The sequence below is a fragment of the Littorina saxatilis genome, linkage group LG2 (assembly GCF_037325665.1).
Source record: "Littorina saxatilis isolate snail1 linkage group LG2, US_GU_Lsax_2.0, whole genome shotgun sequence".
NCBI lineage: Eukaryota > Metazoa > Mollusca > Gastropoda > Littorinimorpha > Littorinidae > Littorina > Littorina saxatilis.
The window spans coordinates 47832218-47851584 of NC_090246.1; the positions used below are offsets into that span (position 1 = coordinate 47832218).

At 44.8% G+C, this 19367-nt stretch overlaps 1 protein-coding gene across 1 annotated transcript in view; it reads left to right on the forward strand.

Annotated features, from left to right (window-relative positions):
- The window catches only part of LOC138953248 (uncharacterized), a 231007-nt gene that overhangs the window by 65379 nt on the left and 146261 nt on the right, over positions 1-19367 (forward strand). The window contains exons 15-16 of the mRNA XM_070325049.1: positions 16787-16860; positions 17498-17783. Of these exons, the coding sequence (XP_070181150.1) occupies positions 16787-16860; positions 17498-17783 (360 nt within the window). The remainder of the gene's footprint in view (positions 1-16786; positions 16861-17497; positions 17784-19367) is intronic.

Genomic DNA, 19367 nt, shown 5'->3' on the forward strand with positions numbered 1-19367 from the left:
CGGTGTTCTGGTGTCAGTTCACTTCTTCTTCTCAAATGTTAATAGTGGTTATACGTAGCATTCAGGAAGTTTTCCGTTCGTCGTCCACGTCATCTGCTCACATTTATAAGTAGTGGAAACACCTTGTCTGTTCTTGTTACTTCATAAATCACACTGTAATTATACTGCAGGTTATCGTCGTCGTTGAGTCTTCATTCCCGCTTAGCAAACAATATTCTAAACAATCTGTTCTACTGTTTCTTGCTTCGGAATGACACAAGTAAAATTCTGCTTACGTCATCTGTGATTGATGACGTGAGTTGTTACTCTGTGTTACACGACACTTGAGATTGCCACAAGTTCTCAAACGTATAGTTGTGTTCTTTTATTCTACTTCGCCCGTCTTCGCAGCAGCAGAAAACAACTCGTCAAATTGAGTTCGAGGATTTATTTAGCATTACATATATACAAGCTCAGTAACGGTAGCGTTTCCTAACACTCTGCGATAGTCTCGGTCGCTCCAATGCGATACAATATTTCCGCGATAGTCTCGGTTGTCCTCAATTGTAGGTCGTTCCAATAAATCGTCACAAAGAGTGACCCATGTCGAAGCTTGTCAAGGTACTCCTGTTCTTCTCGTAGCATGTGGCGAGCTGCTTGCTTGACCATCCAGTACGTGCCTGGACTTTTGTCGGTGCTGCAATCGGTGACCAACACGAAATCGTCAGTTTCACACAGCAATGATTGTCTGTCATCTGTGTTGTCACGAACCACTCTTCAAAACGAGTTATTCCTGTGCACATTTTTCACTGCACGCACAGCTGATCGGTCCTTCAGTTCCGACACATACCCCTTTATGGCCGACAGACTGTAACCTAGGTCAGATGCCTTTTTCTCTGATATATCCTGTGTTTGTGTACCTTCTCTATTCAGAGACTTTGTTATTGATAGCCAGGTATCCAAAACAGACACGCCACGTGACTCAGTGGCCCGTGGCGACAAACACACATCGTCAGCCTCACCCTGTCTATTGTTATCACGCTCCATGAGCTTGTTGTCAGCAGTGCGTGCGACATGTTCAAAAATGTCACTGTCATTGTGTTGTGTGTCACTTTCACATTCCAGCAGTTGTTGATTTCCTTCTTGTGTCGAAACAAGGGTAGCGGGATTGAACAGTGAAGGGATTTCATGACTTGCCTTCAATGTGTCGACACGGTTTTCTTCTTCTTTATTTCTCTTTCTTTCTTTCTTCTGCTCGCAGCTTGTCGCGCTGAAGCTGGCTTGGCAGCTTTCGTCAAAAATGTTGAGTCAAGGCTGGCTGGTCCGAGTCGGAGGCTGACACAAGTCGCAGGACAACTGTAGTTTTCGCTCCTTCTGTACACACTTTCCAGGAACAGACGGTGTTTACCTTGAGCAGGGCTCCCAGTGTACCTTCCAGAGCTGTTGGGAGTCTATCAGCTGGCATTTTGAGGGAATTATTCAAGAGAGAGAAGTCAGAAGTCAGAAATTTTATTCTCGTAAACACAGGCCCGGTTCATAGCGAAAAGGGTGCTTGGGGGTTTGGGTAATCGAACGATCAGCAATCATCAGTGTTCACATTGGGTTCAGTCCGTTACAAACACGTAATGCATCGTTTGGAAGCATCCGACTGGTATTCCAAATCAGGCAATAACTGTTCCGTTTTAACAAGATATTTTTCAATACCGATCGCGGTTTGTCAGTCACAACACAAATATGAATCTGTGTTCCCACGAGCTGTTTAGCTTCGTGAAAAGAGTCAGTCTGGCATGGCACGCAGGTAGCATTGTACCAATGTTGACAGGACCTGGAGATCTGCAGTCAAATGGTCGATTTCTTCTCGAAGGGCATTGCGGTCGACTTGGGGAAGGCGCCGGATAGTTGGGGGCATGTCTTCCTCTTGTCGGTACGACGTGGTCTCGGCTGTTTCGCAGTCATATGTCAGCACGTAGTCGTCTCCCCTTGCAATCAGCTGTTTCTTGACATCTTTTCTTTCACAGACGACTTTTATGAGAGCACGGTTTCGGTTTCTGTAAAACAGTCTTGCTTTCAGTTGAACGTTCTTTGAGCAGTTTAAGGCTAGATCGTATACATTGCCTGGATCAAATTCTTTGTCTGTTGCTGCCAGTTCCGCTGCAGTGGTTTCATCGTCTGCTATCGGTGACGTCACATCACAACACACCTCTGACCTGACATTCTCACACGTGGCTGACCTTGTTGTGTCACAGTGGGCAGGCGTGTGCTGTGTTGGAGCGTCAAGGCTGCGTGTTTGACGTGTATTTTCAACCCTGGAATGCTGTTTATCACAGTCACTTGGCACTTTACTTGGCGGTATAGCGTTGTTGAGATGTTGCGCTTCAATGTCATTTGATACATCGTTGGATAACACATTTTGAAAATACGAAGTTGCATTGCATGAATGAACGCCCACCTGTGCTCTCCTTTGCTCTGCTCTTTTTCTGTCTCGGCGAATCTGTGCGGCTGACTTTTTTTCCACTGGCCGGTGGTGACAGTAATGACGTCTTCTTGGTCATGTCTAATGGCGCTCAGTCGAAGGACAAACACTGTCAGGCATGGGAATTGTCCGACGAACGACGGATTTTCGCCGAAATTTTTGTTTGTTCCGCCGGAAAAGCAAAAGTGTCCGCCGAAAAAATAAAGGGGGGAGGCACACTAAAAAAAGCACCGGTTACTTTTGCCTTAGCGCAAAAGCCCGCGAAAACTGTCTGTACTTTGTTCACGCACTGCTACCGCCCGCCTCAGTTACTTGAACTTTGAGTGAAACAGCTAGCTGTTGATTCGCGGGCACGCTATAGGATTCGCGGGCACGCGACAGCATTGAACGCAGTGTACCAGTGAAAATGTCGATCGCGCGTGTTGTAAAACGTGGTCAAAGATTCGATGACACTGGATGCGGGAACAAATGGAAATGGGAGTGGGTGCCGGCTGTTGTGGAATTGAATACAGACAAACAGCGCGTCGGCACCCGTTTTAGAAAAATTGATGTCCGTGGTTCAGCATGGTGCATCGTCTGCAACACCTACTAACTGTTACTGACCATCTCCGCAGGAAGAAGAACATTGAAACGTGCTCTTCTCCGAAGGACAATCAACGTTTGCCAGGTGGGTTTTTTTCTGCTCAAGCAAGGCACAGTGCTCCTGAATTGTTAGATTTTCCTTCGATTTTATACGGCAGAAGAAGAACAGATTTTGGCTCAAGTCAAGCGAAAAACACCGCTCTAGATCTGAACTTTGCGCATCTGTTTCAGTTTTTGGCTCACGTAAGTGTAGCCTATGCGATGCTAACTTTTCTCTGTCTGTGCGTGCGTGCGTGCGTGCGTGCGTTCGTGTGTGATAGAAACTTTAACATTTGACTGAACACCGAAATACTAATTTTACCGGGTTATTATCCAAGCAACAGCTTCAAAGTATTGAAGCAATGATCAACATTTCGTCGGCACGTATGTAGATAAAGTGTGTATCCAAAGAAAACGTATGGTGGTGGGTTTTTTGGGGGGGTAAAAACAGGTGACTGGTTTGTGTTGTGTGTGGTATGTAGACCAGGTCAGGGGTCAAGGTTAGGTCAGATCGCGTGAAGCATTGTGGTATAGATTCACTTCTCAGTTCTAACCGAGCTGCATTCGCCGATTCGGGGAAGACGATTTCACATTGTTCGGTTTCGTAGCGGCTCCAGAAAAAATAGATAAAGGGGATTTCCTACAGGTTGATCTGCACAGCGTGTTTTCAGTGTCTGCGCGAGGAAGCGCTGTCGAAAGGGCAGTGTCGATCTCAGTGGCAGTCGTGTTCCCGTAAGTAGGCTACAGACAGACAGATCTAGATCTAGCGTCTCCCATTCTTGCACTGTGTCTATGCTTACTGTGTGTGTGTATGTGTGACGGAGTGATTGAGTTTGTGTTACTGTTTGTCGATTTCTTACGGGAGCCTTGAAGGCTTCGCCTTTTGTTCTCCATTCGAATGTCACTGTGCTGATCGTATTCGCAATCTTCGAACTATATTTACCGAATTTAAGCAAGTACCCAAACCGCTAACCCACAAATCGAAGAAAAATCTGTGGGCGGGGATGTAGCTCAGTCGGTAGCGCGCTGGATTTGTATCCAGTTGGCCGCTGTCAGCGTGAGTTCGTCCCCACGTTCGGCGAGAGATTTATTTCTCAGTCAACTTTGTGTGCAGACTCTCCTCGGTGTCCGAACACCCCCGTGTGTACACGCAAGCACAAGACCAAGTGCGCACGAAAAAGATCCTGTAATCCATGTCAAAGTTCGGTGGGTTATAGAAACACGAAAATACCCAGCATGCTTCCTCCGAAAACGGCGTATGGCTGCCTAAATGGCGGCGTAAAAAACCGGTCATACACGTAAAATTCCACTCGTGCAAAAAACACGAGTGTACGTGGGAGTTTCAGCCCACGAACGCAGAAGAAGAAGAAGAAGAAGAAGAAAAATCTATGCGTTGAACTTGAGCCTTAGGCCTATTTTCTTCTTCTTTTTTTATTCCTTTTTTTTAAAACTCCTTGTAAGAGATCATGGAAAAGTAACTTAAAGCCATATGTACTCGATGACTATACACGCTAATTGCTTTACCAACAGCTGGAGACAGACTAAATTAAGTTCCCTGCAAAATATTGTGGTCTAGGACCCCTTAAATGTTGAGATATTTGAATTTTCATTTTGATCTGGATCGTCCTATTTATAGATTTGGCAACACATGTAACGTTGATGCAAGGGAGAGAACACCGCGGCTTTGTTGACATCCTCACTTTTTCAGAGGCTAGAACAAGCTGTAATGCATGTATTATGGTCCGCGCATGGTGACGTATCGTCATTATATGGTCTTATGGTGCGTTTGACATCGATTGTGGGCAAACTACACTTTGTAAACACGGGAGTGCGTTAGTATGCCTTTAAGTAGGCAATTCTTATTGGTGAGCCTTTGTAACTTTTATGTTTGAAACTAAACCAGATTGTGTTACAAGTTACATTTTCCTGTTTGTCTCAACAGATCATTTTTTTTTAACAAATTTCAACCATATAATATATGTATATATATTTTTTTTTCTTAAAAAAATCAAAAATTGGTACTAAAAACAATTTAATGGCAAACTTGGAGCTCAGGTGACACCAGGGGTGCGTTGCATAGAGCGGACGTTCTGTTCGCGAAGAGACAAAAAGTTTTCATGTTGTTAGCAACGCTAAGTTCGTGGCGAACTGTTCGCAGCGAACTCAATTCTACCCTCTCTACCCACTTTCAAGTAAATGGACCCATCTCTTCGCTGACGGCCGAGTCCATGCATGCATATTAGGGGCGATCCTGCGAACAGTCGCTTTGTAATTGGAACAGCCCTCCCTACCCGCACTGACCAATGTAGACGAGTCCAATCGCTTACAGCTCAGTCCATGAGTACATTTTAGGGGTGACGCTATGCATTGGGCCTCAGGATATCTGTGTGTGTGTGTGTGTGTGTGTGTGTGTGTGTGTGTGTGTGTGTGTGTGTGTGTGTGTGTGTGTGTGTGCCACGGTGTGTGTGTTTGAGTTTCGTACCCCACGTGGAGAAGCAGGGCTTTCCTTTCTTTTTTTTTTGGTTGTCAGATTTGACAGTTGGATTTCTTGTCGAGTCCGTGGAAAAGTGTTTTGGTCTTCATGTCAGTCAATAAAGGTTGATTAAAGGTGAATGTTTAGGAGTAAAAAGCCCGTGTGCTCGCGCTCACTCTCTCTCTCTCTCTCTCTCTCTCTCTCTCTCTCTCTCTCTCTCTCTCTCTCTCTCTCTCTCTCTCTCTCTCTTTCTCTCTCTCTCTCTCTCTCTCTCTATATCTCTATCTCTCTCTCTTTTCTCTCTCTTTCTCTCTCTCTCTCTCTCTCTCTCTCTCTCTCTCTCTCTCTCTCCGTGTCTCTGTCTCTCTTTCTCTCTCTGTTCATCTGTCTGTTTCTCCCTTCCTTTCTTTCTCTTTCTCGATCTCTCTCTCTCTGTCTCTCTCTCGCCCCCCTCTCCCTCTCGTCCTTCCGCACACACGCGCGCGTAACCCCCCCCCCCACACACACACACACACACACAAACACACAAACACACACCCAAAGATATGTTTACATACACAAATGCACACGCGCGCACTCACTCACACATTAACATACACAAACAGTAACACACACATAAATACAAACACGCACGCACACACACACACACACACAAGTGTCACTATCTGCAGGGGCGGACCTAGTTGTGGATAAGGGGGGGTTCCAAATTGGAGCAGGGGTCCAGGGGCCGCTCAGGCCCCGGTGGGGTCCAGGGGCAAAGCCCTGGTGGGGGGTCTGGGGGGCAAAGCCCCCCTTCATGCTCAAGGAATTTTATTTGTTTAGGTCAATCGGAGGCCTCTCCTGGAAGATAACAAGGTATCTATTCAGTAATTATGCGTGTACACATTATGTGCACCTTCTCGTCAGTTTCAAGCATGTTACATTTGGAAGGAAGGAAAGCAAAAGCGCTTTATTTTTTCACTAAAAAAAAAAAAAACGGATGGGGGGGGGGGGGGGGGGGGGTCCGGGCACTCAGGCAGATATTGTATGTTCTGTATATGTTTTGGTATCGCTTAGGATAATGTTATTTCGTCAAATGGGACTAGCAGACGAACTTTTGCACCCGTGTTCCAACGTTAAAAACTGTATTAAGTTCAGTTTTATGGGTAAAATAGTGTATGAAACCGCTTTATGTTGTTTAAATTGATGAGATGCGTGCATTTGGTTGCGTGTGATCTGTTTATTAAATGAAATATTGTTGAAAACTGACCGTCGGATTGCAGTCTGTTGTCGAAGAAACTGAGTGAAAAGAAATTTGAAAGGGGAACTACTCTTGTCGCTAGACAAAGTATGAGAGTTACTTGCCTTGGGAATTTGCTTGTGATGAACGTTCGTGCACAGCAGACCTAGATTCAGAAAACAACCAAACCCATGGATTTTATATGGAGATTCATGTGTTGAAGCCTGTAGTTGTTAATTTAAATACGGTATGTTTGTATTGTTTGCTCCAGAGATGTATACTTCGTACATTAGAGCGTTCGGAACTTTTCAGTCGCAAAAGTAGTACCGACGCAGAACAGCTTCTCAGCCCATTGCGCTATCGAGGATTCAGGCTGTTGCTGGGTCGTTATTTGTTTGGTTGCTGGGTGTTTATCGAAAAATAACTAGCTCTACAAGTTTACAGAGGTAAAGAAGCAGAGGGGGGAATAAATCACAATAACCCGCATGAGTCACTTTCTGCACGCATTCTTCTCTCTGTGAATGTTTGTGGTCGTCAGCCTTTTCAATCAAAGCAAAACATACACACACACCATAACACAAACATGCACATACATTCACCCAGAAACAAACACACACACACACACACACATACACACACACACACACACACACAACCTCACACAGCCCCCCCACACACACATACACACACACACACAACCTCACACAACCCCCCCCCACCCACACACACACATCCACGCACACGAACATATACATTCACACACACCACCCTTAACACACACTCACACACACACCACACACACGCACACACACACACACAACACACACACACGCACTCAAACAAGGCTAGCTAACGCGAACAAACACACACACACCACACACACGCACACATACACATACATACTCACACAATCAAACGCGTGTGCGCGCGCATACAAATACACACAGACACACACACACACACGTACACACACACACACACTTACAAACACATACACACATATAAATACACACACACACACATGCACACGCGCGCACTCACTCACACACATTTGCATGCACACGCATAATTATATGCACACGTACACACACACACACACACACACACAAACACACATAAACACGCACAAGCACACACACACACACATACACACATACACACACACAACCACACACGCACATGCCCAACCACACACACAAACACAACCACACGCACACACACACACTAACCACCCTTAACACACACTCATACATACTAACGCACACACACACACACGCACACACACACAAACATGCCTTTACGGCATAAACCCAGACACATACACAGACGCACACACACACACAGACGCACAACCTTATACACACACACATAAAACACACACACCCACCCACACACACACAAACACATACACCCAGGTGCTTTACACACACACAAACACACACACACACTTGCAGTCACGCGCGCGCACACGCACTCATGTACACACGTTCTGTGTGTGTGTGTGTGTATATGTATGTACAACATCTGTCTGTATGTGTACGTGCGTGTGTGTGAGTGTGTATGCATGCGTGCGTATGCGCGCGCGCGTGTCTGCGAGTGTGTGTTTATACGTGTCTATGTTTGCCTATGTGTGTGTGTGTGTGTGTGTGTGCTTCTGTATCTGTGCATGTGTGTGTGTTTGTCTGTGTGTGTGTGTTTCTGTGTACGTGTGTGTGTTTCTTTGTGAGATAGTGAGAGAGAGAGAAAGAAAGAAAGAGAGAGAGAGAGTGAGAGAGAGAAAAAGAGATGAGGAGGGGAAGAGAGAGCGAAAGGGAACAAGAACATCATTTATTCTTCAGGCCTCTAGCCCCTAGAATAGGGTCGTTACAAACAAAAATACAAGTCAAAAGTACATACAGCGGCAAAGCAACACGAAGATACAAAACTAAACACATACAGCGGCAAAGCAACAAAGATACAAAACTAAACGTACACAGTAAATTAATACAGTCACAATCAGTCGTCTTGAGCTATGTTTTCAATAAACTCCAGGCGAGTTTTTAGAGCAATAAACAAGTAAATGCTTAATCTACGAATATCAGATGATGAGCCGTTGCGGAGAATATTCACAACATTTAATGAGTTATACAGTCGTCTCCGCTTAGCTCGTCCCTCTCGGGACCGAAAAATTCGCGACGAGCTAACCGGCCGACGAGCTAAGCAGCGGACGAGGTAAACGGAGTCCAATTTCCCTGGGGGATATGCTGCGACGAGCTATCCGGCGAATTCGTCCAGACCAATATTAAAAGCACATAAACACTTGTAAACGGGTGTATCAGGTTCTGAGATAACTATCAATCTAGTAGATCATCCTCGAATAGCCCTTTGTTCACAACATGACATTTTACCGTGTCTACAAACCAGAAGTAATCCTTTCATCACCATGGAGTAGGAGCTATGATGTGCAATGGTCAAATGACGAATTTCTGATGATGTAAGATGTTGATAGAGTTTATATTCGTTTCGCATATTGGGTTTGTAACATGTGTTACTATGAAAATAACAGAGAGATAGGCAGAAGAGAGAGAGAGAGAGAGAGAGAGAGAGAGAGAGAGAGAGAGATGTAAACCATGAAACAGAAAGCACATTTCTTGGGATTTTTTTTATTAAATCCAAAAATAAGCAGTCCAATGAGAAGAATTTTAAATGAAAAACCAAGTAAACACGGCGCCAGAAAAAAGTTAAACACACACAAACACACACGCAAAAAAAAGCACTAACTCATTTGCGTGCTTACATACACACACACACAAAACACACACACACCATTTTCAAAAACATGCACATCAACAAAAAATCTGCGCAACAAAACCATAACAAACAAACAAAAAACTAAAACAAAAAAACAACAAAATGGAAGAAACTAAAAACTGCGATCCAGCCGACTTGACTGACTTTGTCTTTTTCGGTGATCTGAGCTAATTGGTATGCACACACACACACACATGAACACACATACATGTACATGTACACACTCATAATAAGTGGGAGAAAATTGAAACAAAGTAGCAAAATCAGATAAACAGCGCATGTTTTCTTCTTTGACATTCAATTCGAAAAGTCTGGCAGTTTATGGAACGTTCTTTTGTTACTGTCATCCTGTCAGAAGACGTCATCGCTGACGACACAATGTCGTTATGACGAGCTATCCGGCGTAAATGACGTCACACCATGCCTTGGGACTGGAAAGTTTGGTCGAGCAAAGCGGCGGACGAGCTAACCGGCGGACGAGCTAACCAGCTTAATTTTACAGATACAAAGAAGGACGTCAGCCCGGGGAAAAAATATGGCGACGAGCTAAACGGCGGACGAGCTAAGCGGGGTCGAGCTAAGTGGAGTCGAGTGTATCTTGTATTTAGAAACTTAGCCCTGGCGTTTGCATACAATGGACAATCAAATACAAAGTGCTTTTCGTCTTCCACAACATCACAGAGCTTGCATAAAATATTCCTGTCCCTTCCAAATGTTCTTCTAAAACACGAAGCTCCAATAGGCAACACACCCAGACGCAATTTGGTCAAACAATCGCGGAAACATTTTTTGTCAATGAAATCAAAGTACTTCTCACTTTCAAAAACTGTTTTGAATAATCGGTAGTTTTGATAAATGTCATTACTTATAATGGAACCATTCCATTCCTGCAAATACATATCAGCCATTCTCTGTTTAAATAAAGAAATAAATGTTTTTTCACACCCCACCCCTTGTTGCAACCAAACATATCCAAACCCCGTGCTAAACAATGTATTCTTTACATGTGTTGCCCAGCATGTTTTACCTCGCTCGTCCAGGTTTTTTAACATTAAGTATGCCTGTCTGGGAATTCTGGATATATCTAGTGTCAACAGCTTCAGCCAATATTTTATGCACCTTACTGCACTGTTGATGTACAGAGGGTAGCGTCCCAGTTCTCCATACACAAACTTGTTGGATACTTTAAGAGGAACACTTAAGAACCTTTTGCATGCAAGTGTGTGAACCTTTTCTATATTGTCTAATCTTTGGAGACCCCACATTTCGGAAGAGTACATTAATATGGATTGCACCTGGGAATCGAAAATTTTGAAAAAACAACTTTTGGAGATATCATTCAGTTTTCTAACGTGTCTAATACAGTCAATGCATGCTCGCCTCCCTTTCACCGCTAAAAAATCAACTCCCCTTTTCAAACTCATTTTTGTAGTAAACACAAAACCTAAATAATTATATTCATTAACAACATCAAGCAATTTTCCATTCAAATACCATTTTTCATTCTTACCCAAAAAAAACCCTTTTCTAAATACCATACATTTGGTTTTATCAATGTTAATGTTTAGGTACAGTCTTTTACATGCATCGTTTAAAACATTAATCTGCCTTTGTAATCCCAGTGCTGTGTCAGAGAGGAGAGCTAGGTCGTCCGCAAAAAGTAAAATAAATAATTCGACAAGGCCGGGCAAAAACTGAATGCCATGCATTCCACCGTTTTCCACAGAGTTAGCTATCTCGTTTATAAAAAGGGAAAAAATTTGTGGACTTAAAATACAACCTTGACGGACCCCAACTGGACACTCAAAAAAATCAGTCATTCTGTCTTCAATCCTCACACATGACAAAACATTTTGATAAATGGCAACTATTGCTTTCATAAATTTTCCATTCATACCATACTGCATCAAACTGTCAAACAGTGGTTCTCTTTGAACAGAATCAAATGCCTGGCCTAGATCCACAAAACATACATATAATTTACATCCTCTCTTTGCAAAACATTTATCAACAACAGCCTTTAATGTAAAGATATGATCCACGGTGGAATAACCACGCCTAAAACCAGCCTGAGATTCTGTTAGTTTTTTATGTTCTTCCGTCCATTTCACTAGTCTCTTATTCAAAACAAAAGTATAACATTTACTGACTAAACTAAGTAATGAAACCCCGCGATAATTCGCAGTTAACTTGGGATCACCCTTTTTAAAGATTGGAACAATAATAGCTTTTGCCCATTCATCCGGATAAATGCCCTGGTCAAACAGGATATTAAATAATTTTGTGAGGAAGTGGACAGCAGTATCAGCAACTAACTTTAACATTTCCGCTAGAACTTCGTCGCTACCACATGCTTTTCCTTTTTTCAAATTTCTAATGGCTTCTAAAACCTCAGATTCTGTAATTACTGCATTCAAGTCGGCACATATATCATCGGTTACTTCCCTTGCACCAGCCTGCCCACCCTCTCCCTCTCTCTCCGCTTGCCTTACAACGTCAACATTAAATAGCTGCTGAAAATGTTCAAACCACTGTGCATCAGTAACCTCCTTAGAAATCCCTGACTTTTTTCTTCCCGATAACTGCTTTACTTCCTTCCAAAATAATTTCCCATCTTTTCCCAAAGAAGCCAGATGTAAAGCTTTATTACGGCTATAGCTTATTTTCTTTATTTTGGTTAACGTCTTATACTGTTTCCGTGCTTGTACATAAAGTTCGCGGTCTGTATCTGATTTACTAAGTCTATAATCAGTCAAGCGTTGCCGTGCAACAGTCTTCGCCGTTTGACAATCATCGTCAAACCATAATGCAGGCCTACGCTGCTGTCCGCCTCCTACCAAAACCCTCTTTCTCATACACTCACTCGCTGACAACAATGCATCAGTAAACAATTTCAATGCTTCATCTACATCATAGTCTACAACAATAAAAGCTTGTTCACACAAATCATGTAAATCATCTCTATACCAAGTTTCCAAGAAGCTCTGATCTTTAGGTCCCAGCACATTTTAGAAATCCATTTTGGTTTGCTTGCCTGAACTTTGTCAGAAAAATCAATATTGTTTAGGCAACTCAACACTAATGAAACAGGAAAATGTGACGAATCAACAGAAGACATGACACGTAATGAGCGAATAAAATCTGAAGTACAAATATCAATAGAAATAATGAAGTAGTCAATGGTACTACCACCTGATGTAGACACAAAAGTTAAAGAATCATCACAATCAAATTGCCGTAAGCCATTCATTATAATACAACCAAACATAGAACACATATCAAGCAGCTCTTTACCAAACGCGTTTGTTTCTTTATCATCAGAAATCCTTGCACACATTTCATAATCTGAATCTCTAAAACACTCTTTATTCCAATCCTCATCAAAACTATCATCAGGCACAGCATTATTCGAACTTGTTCTAGCATTCAAATCTCCACACACAATCAAAGAGAAATCCTCATGAATAGATTCAAACAAATCAACAATGCATTGTTCTAGAATTACAATACCATAGCCATATTCAGAAACATCCCAAAATTTGCTGTCATATGGGTGTAAATACATGCAAATCAAAAACACATTCTTATCTAAACCGAACAACGTTTTATTTATTTCCAGTACAACCGTGTGTTTATATTTAACATCAATGCGTTTCACTAGCTGTGACAATCGTTTTTTAACAAAAACCATCACACCACCCGAACATCTTGCTCTCTGCGATAATCTGACAGCCTTAGAAACATGCACATCATAGTCTTTGAACACAGGGTACTCTCGATTATCAAAATCAACAAAGGTTTCATTCAATGAAAAAATGTCAAAACTTAGCAAACAGTCAATCACATCCTTTATATCAAGTTTTTGTAACCAACCGTCACAATTCCAAGTACAAATGCGAATAGAACTTGGGCCTTGGCCACACCCCTATCTGTTTGTGCTTGTGGAGCCACCCCTACCTCTACCCCCTCTTGCACCTGTCCCAGGAGTTTTCCCACCTCTGACCTGCTGCTGAGTTTGCCCTCTACCCTGGGCGGTGTTTCCCCGTTGTAGGCCTAGTGCCGAGTTTATTTTTGGCTGCGTGTTGTCATTCTGATTGGCCCTAGACCCCGAGCGCTGACGTAGCTGCATGGGACTTTTGTTCATGATGCGCAAAGGAATGTGGCTGTCGCGGCGTGCACGTGTCTCCGATGACGACGTGTCAGGGTCTCCCTGTGACGGTGGAAACTCCATGCCTTTGCCAAAAGCGAACTGAGACCCTTCGTCGTCATTGGGTTGATGCCGATCGAGTGGGGGGAAGTCCGCAGAGGGGTTGCCAAAGGGGTCGTAACCCCAGTCATACATCGATCTTTGTGTGTTTTCATCCTCACCTCCCTCCGCACCCCCGCCAAACCTCTCTTCATGAACATCATCCCCTCTAATTGGCTTGCCTCTCTGGGGTGCCCCCTCCCACTCCTTCAGCTTGACCACTAGTTCTCTCTCAAGATCGTAAGTGTACACGCCCTCAGCGGAAACGAGTTTGTCAAAACGCATTTTGGGGTATTTCCCCGCTTCGTACAACTCTGTTTGCTTGGTGCTCAGGCCCTTTCTTTTCGCCCTAACTAGCGCAGAGAAGTCCTCCCTAACAGTTACATTCTTAAAGTCCTCTGTGCGTTTCAGATTGCGTGATTTGCTAAGAATGAGACTTTTTTGTTTGTAGGACAACAATTTGACCACAATCGCGTTACCTTTTATACGATGCGCTCTCTCGATGTCAACAAACTCATTGATACCCATCCCTTCGCTGATCACCTCCCTCACACTCTCTTCACAGTCCCCCCAACTTTCATTGTCAAGGTCTTTACGCACACCGAAGAACAGCAAGTTGTTTCTGCGACTGTGATTCTCGAGAGAGTCACATTTCAGTGAAAGTTCGTTGATCATACCTTTAAGGTCTTTGTTTTCTTTCTGCAGGTTGGAACACTGATTCTGTAGTTTATCAGTCCTAGCCTTAAGTTGTGACGACAGAGACTCCTTCAGATCATTCATGTCTGTCTTCATGTCTTTCTTCAAGCTGTCCATAGCCGCGTTCTGTGATTCAACGATCTCCTGTTTTGTAGTGTTGTGCATCTGCTGCAGTCGTTGAAAAAGGGCATCCATCATGGCACTGGAATCAGGCGGGATAGGCACCGACTGTGACGTCATCGACATTGGACTGCCACGCCCCTCGCTGTTGTTTGCCGATTTTGCAGGAGAGCTTGGATTGGGCCCAGGATTCTGCTCGATATCGCCCCCCAGCAAGAGAAGAGCAGCCACGAAGACGATCATGCCACAGGCACTGTTGATGAGTAATAGACCGTGTACAGTCACTCTGATGATGATGCGGACTCTGGCACTGGACCACTTTCTCCTGTCCCTCATGTATGACATCACTGCCACCATGTACGCGGGACTGTCATTGGGGTTGCCCCCTACGTCATCACAAACCAGTTGCAGGAATGTCAGAGTGAAAAACAGCGATAGCACAAGTCCACCAGCTTTGATCCCCTGGTACATACGGCGCCTACTGTAGCTCTCAGCTTTCTTATACAGCAGTGAGATCAGAGTCCATGTCCATACACCGGTTTTCACACGGTGACTAACAGCACACGAAGGCATTGTTGACAAGGCCTAACTGGTCACAACAAGTTTACAAGGTCATGCTCGTGATTGCCGATGTTGAAATGAATATGGGTCACAGACTGATGCACGCTCACAGCGGGTGCGGGTACGGTTACACGGGTGCACAGATACACAAATACTGGAAAATGACGGATGAGCTGAACTCCAACTGGGTTTGAAACTGTAGGCCTATTTTGATGCACAGTATCACACAGAAAATGTCCAAATTTCTCGACTTCGCCACTATCATGAAACGAACTGATAACTTCTTCAGATGCCAGGATCACTTAGAATGCCACTGTTATAAATTTGGCCACCGAGAGTCACTTGAAACTATCAAATTGTCTGGAAAACATCGCAGCCCCCTCAGAGCAGTGCTTGCTCGCCGCCATGTTGCACGTGACCCCGAGCGAAAGGGAGAGAGATAGAAAGAGAGCAAAAAAGATAAGAGAGAGACTTTCATACGGACACAAAGAGAGACAGACAGATTTAGAGAGAGATGGAAAGAAAGAGAAAGACATAGGGAGAGGGAAGGGAGAAAGAAAGAATGAATGAAAAAGAGAGAGACAGAGACGTAGACAGGGAGACAGGCACAGAGGGACTGACAGACAGAGACACAGAGAGAGAGAGAGCAAGCAAGACAGAGAGAGAGAGACTGCGATAGAGAGAAAGAGACAGAGAGAGAGAGTCAACCGGCAAGCTCAGTACAGTGCAATAGTTTCTGCCGTGCCACCTCTCAGGTACGTTACAGAATGCTCCCCGCAAACACCCGTTGCCTAGACCATTCCCGGCGAGCGGTCGCCATTGTTACGCTTCAGTGACCCCAGACAATGGTACTCGTACCGAGCGCTTGCTAACGCTCGCGAGCGCCACAACAAAACTATGCGTTGCCTAGAAAACGTTCGCAAACGTTCTGTGGCGCTCTGCCTATGCAACGCACCCCAGATTGCACCATCTGGGTTCTTTGGAGAAAACAAATTCCGGGGTGGGCATGCCCCCGGACCCCCCTAGTAAGGCTAGGCGTTTCGCGCCGTCGACTTGACGCTTCGCGTCTTCAGTTAAAAATTGTCAGCCTTTTTTACAATTTTCAATTCCCATGCCTGACTGTGTCCTCTCCCTCGCCAGCAACTTTCCACGATTTAACGTGGTGGTCCGACAGCAGGGTGGCTAGGATAGTTTCCACATTATGTTGGTAATCCAACAATGGTCATTAAAATGTTTGGCGAGTTTATGACGAAAAGTTGCAGAGCACTTGTCAAGGCGACTTGTCTCACGCCAAGGGACATGAGAGAGGAGAGAGAGAGAGAGAGAGAGAGAGAGAGAGAGAGAGAGAGAGAGAGAGAGAGAGAGAGAGAGAGACGTTAAACATTTTATTGAGTAAACACAAGCTTCATTACAATAGGGGGGGGGGGGGCTGGAAGTGGGGGGGGATCATCAATACAGGTCACATACTTCTAGTTTTTGTCAGTCAGCCATCGACAGAGGGAGAGAGACACACAGACAGACACACAGACAGACAGACACACAGAGGGAGACAGAGACAGAGACAGACAGAGAGAACCCCTTGACATTAACAACATCTGTTCGGTCCAGGGTGCTGATAGCAGTTTTGGCGTCAGAGAGGAGCGTGAATTGAGCATGCCCTTTCAAGTTAACACGAAATCATGGTAAGTATTGTGTGTGCAAATCGATATGTTGTATACATGAAAATCAAAGCCGAGAAACACTCCCAGTGCACTGCGCATGGTTGCAGTAAAGTCTATCGTATCGTGCCGTATCTTATATATCTCGGTTTTTCTGTCGTTTTGCTGGCCAGATCTAACAAAAGAAAAGACGCAAGCACTAGCGTTTAGCCTGTTTCTTTTTTCTCTTTGTCTCTTATTTTGTTTGTTTAAAGGGCAGCTCTCTACGCATTCTGTAGTAACCAGGTAACCAGACCCGAGAACTGTTGCACCTGCGGAGTTGGGTCGGGTAATTAGCACAACCTGGACACCCGGAGCGTCGCATTCGTGAAATGAAAAACACTCGGCTGTTTTGTCCCAGCCGTTACATTGTAATCCCAGCTCTTCCACTCTGGGTAGCAGTGGTCAGACTCCGAACAAAACACACACATGAATCTGCTCCCAGGGGATTCGAACCCACGACCTCTCGCCAGCAGCCCGATGCGTATAGCACTGCGTCACGGGGGCCGGTACCTTTGTTTCTTAGATCGTCTCATTGACGCTCTGTCCAACTTGGTTACAATTCTCTGGTTATGATTCTCTACTATTGCTGACCGCTCTTCACGCTGACACTGCCCCACAGGATTGACCCATCCAAGGTGCGCGAGCTAGGCCTGAAGCAAGGGCAGTGCCCCTCGGTCAACCTGGGGCTCCACCACCACACCGTGGCCCAAGAGGAGTGGGAACTGGTTTGGGCGGAGGCGGCGGGCAAGGCTGTGAACCACGTCAACATACCCATCACCATGCTCAAGTCGCATAACCCCCGCTGGCTGGCGGAGAATCGTACACGCACTACAGTGATCAGACCCAAGCTGCACCGCAAAGCGATTGGACTCATCATGCCCCATCACCCTCAAGTAGAGCAGCCGGTAAATAACTTGCATCTTTTGCCATTTTTTTTTTAAAAATTGATGTTATTAAAAAACAAATCTGACTTTTTGCCATTTTGATTGGTTTCACTCTTGCGACCGAATCCCCAATGCTGCACCCCAACGATAGCAAATGTCAGACCTTGCGTAACTTGATTTACTTGTCACTGGTATAGATTATGAAAGTCTTGTTAACTTTTTGAGAGGAAGTTTTTTTTACTCACCTGAGTAATTGGTTAGTCTTAGTATGTGTCCGTCTGTATGTCCCGCCGCCCGCCGTCCGTCCATGGACAAAAAAAACTTAACGTTGAGATTATCTCGGATGTTTTTGAAGCTAGAGCTTTGAAACCTTGCAGGAGAGCTGGGCAAAATTCATTTAATTATTTGACATAGTTTCGGAGCAGTTTTCAGCAAATCATTACAGGTGTTTCTAAATTACAGTACAGCGAATGTCCCTTGTACTTTTTAAGGTCCAAATCGTCAGAAAACTATCCAAAATCTGTAAAAATGCCGCTGGTCGTTGCTGTTATGATGATCAATGGACTAGATTTGATTTTTAAACCAAATTGTTCAGCGCTTTGAGCAGGGTTAAATTCTGAATTCAATCACATATTCTTACTCAACTCACATAAATAGCATTAACTTCAGTTCATTGCTTAGGTATTGAAGTAGTACTCGACCCTGGTACAGGGGGAGGTAACTCCCAAAACAAAACAAGTCCGTAGTCAAGGACAGGAGTCACCTCCCCTACCAGTAACCCCGCGTATGCGCGAGCCCTGCTACCGGTCATCATTCCACCCACTTCAACACTACTGATAGGACGTGTTGTAGTTCTCTGGCATTTTTGCCTTGGCCTTTGTGGAAGGTCATTTGACCTTGGTTTCCTGCGTTGCGTCTCTTCTTCTTGGTAAGAACGTTCTTGTTTTCGCAACGCCGCCTGCCCTGTGAAATTTTGTCACCACGTGTTACGTTTGGCACTTCGTTTCATATTGGCGGATAAAGGCTCGAAGAGCAAATCGAAGCAAGTCTCTCTTCCCGCTTCCCCAGGGAAGGATAAAGGTAAAGCCAAAGCTAAGCCCAAGACGCGTACCTCGGTAGCTTCTACCCCGGCTAAGCCATCTGTAGTGCAGGTTCTCGATCCCGCGACTAAGGAGTCTGCGCGCGTGTCTACGTCGTCTGCACTGGTGTTTCAGTCACCCCCTTTGCTCTCGCCGGTTTCTCGGCTGAGTGATGTCGTGACTAGGGATGAACTTTTGTCCATGTTTGCCGCGCTTAAGCAAGATTTGCAGTCTTTGCATTCGGCTGAAAGGAGCGTGACTCGCCCGACCGCCTGGCGTGGGGGACGTTTCGTTTCTTTCTCGGCTGCGTGCGTCAGCCACCATTACTTCGGCTGGCATCGGACCGGACTGTTCTGGTCTGTTGACTGATTCACCTGGTTTTCCAGGGGAGTTTGGTCTCTCAACACCGCCCGTCTCTAGCGCTCCGGCGTTGGGTGGTGTTAGTGGGAGTTCTCAATCTTTGGGGGGCTCTCACATACCTGTTTTCCCTGGTTTCGCTTCTGCGTTTCCGCCGGGATTTCGGACG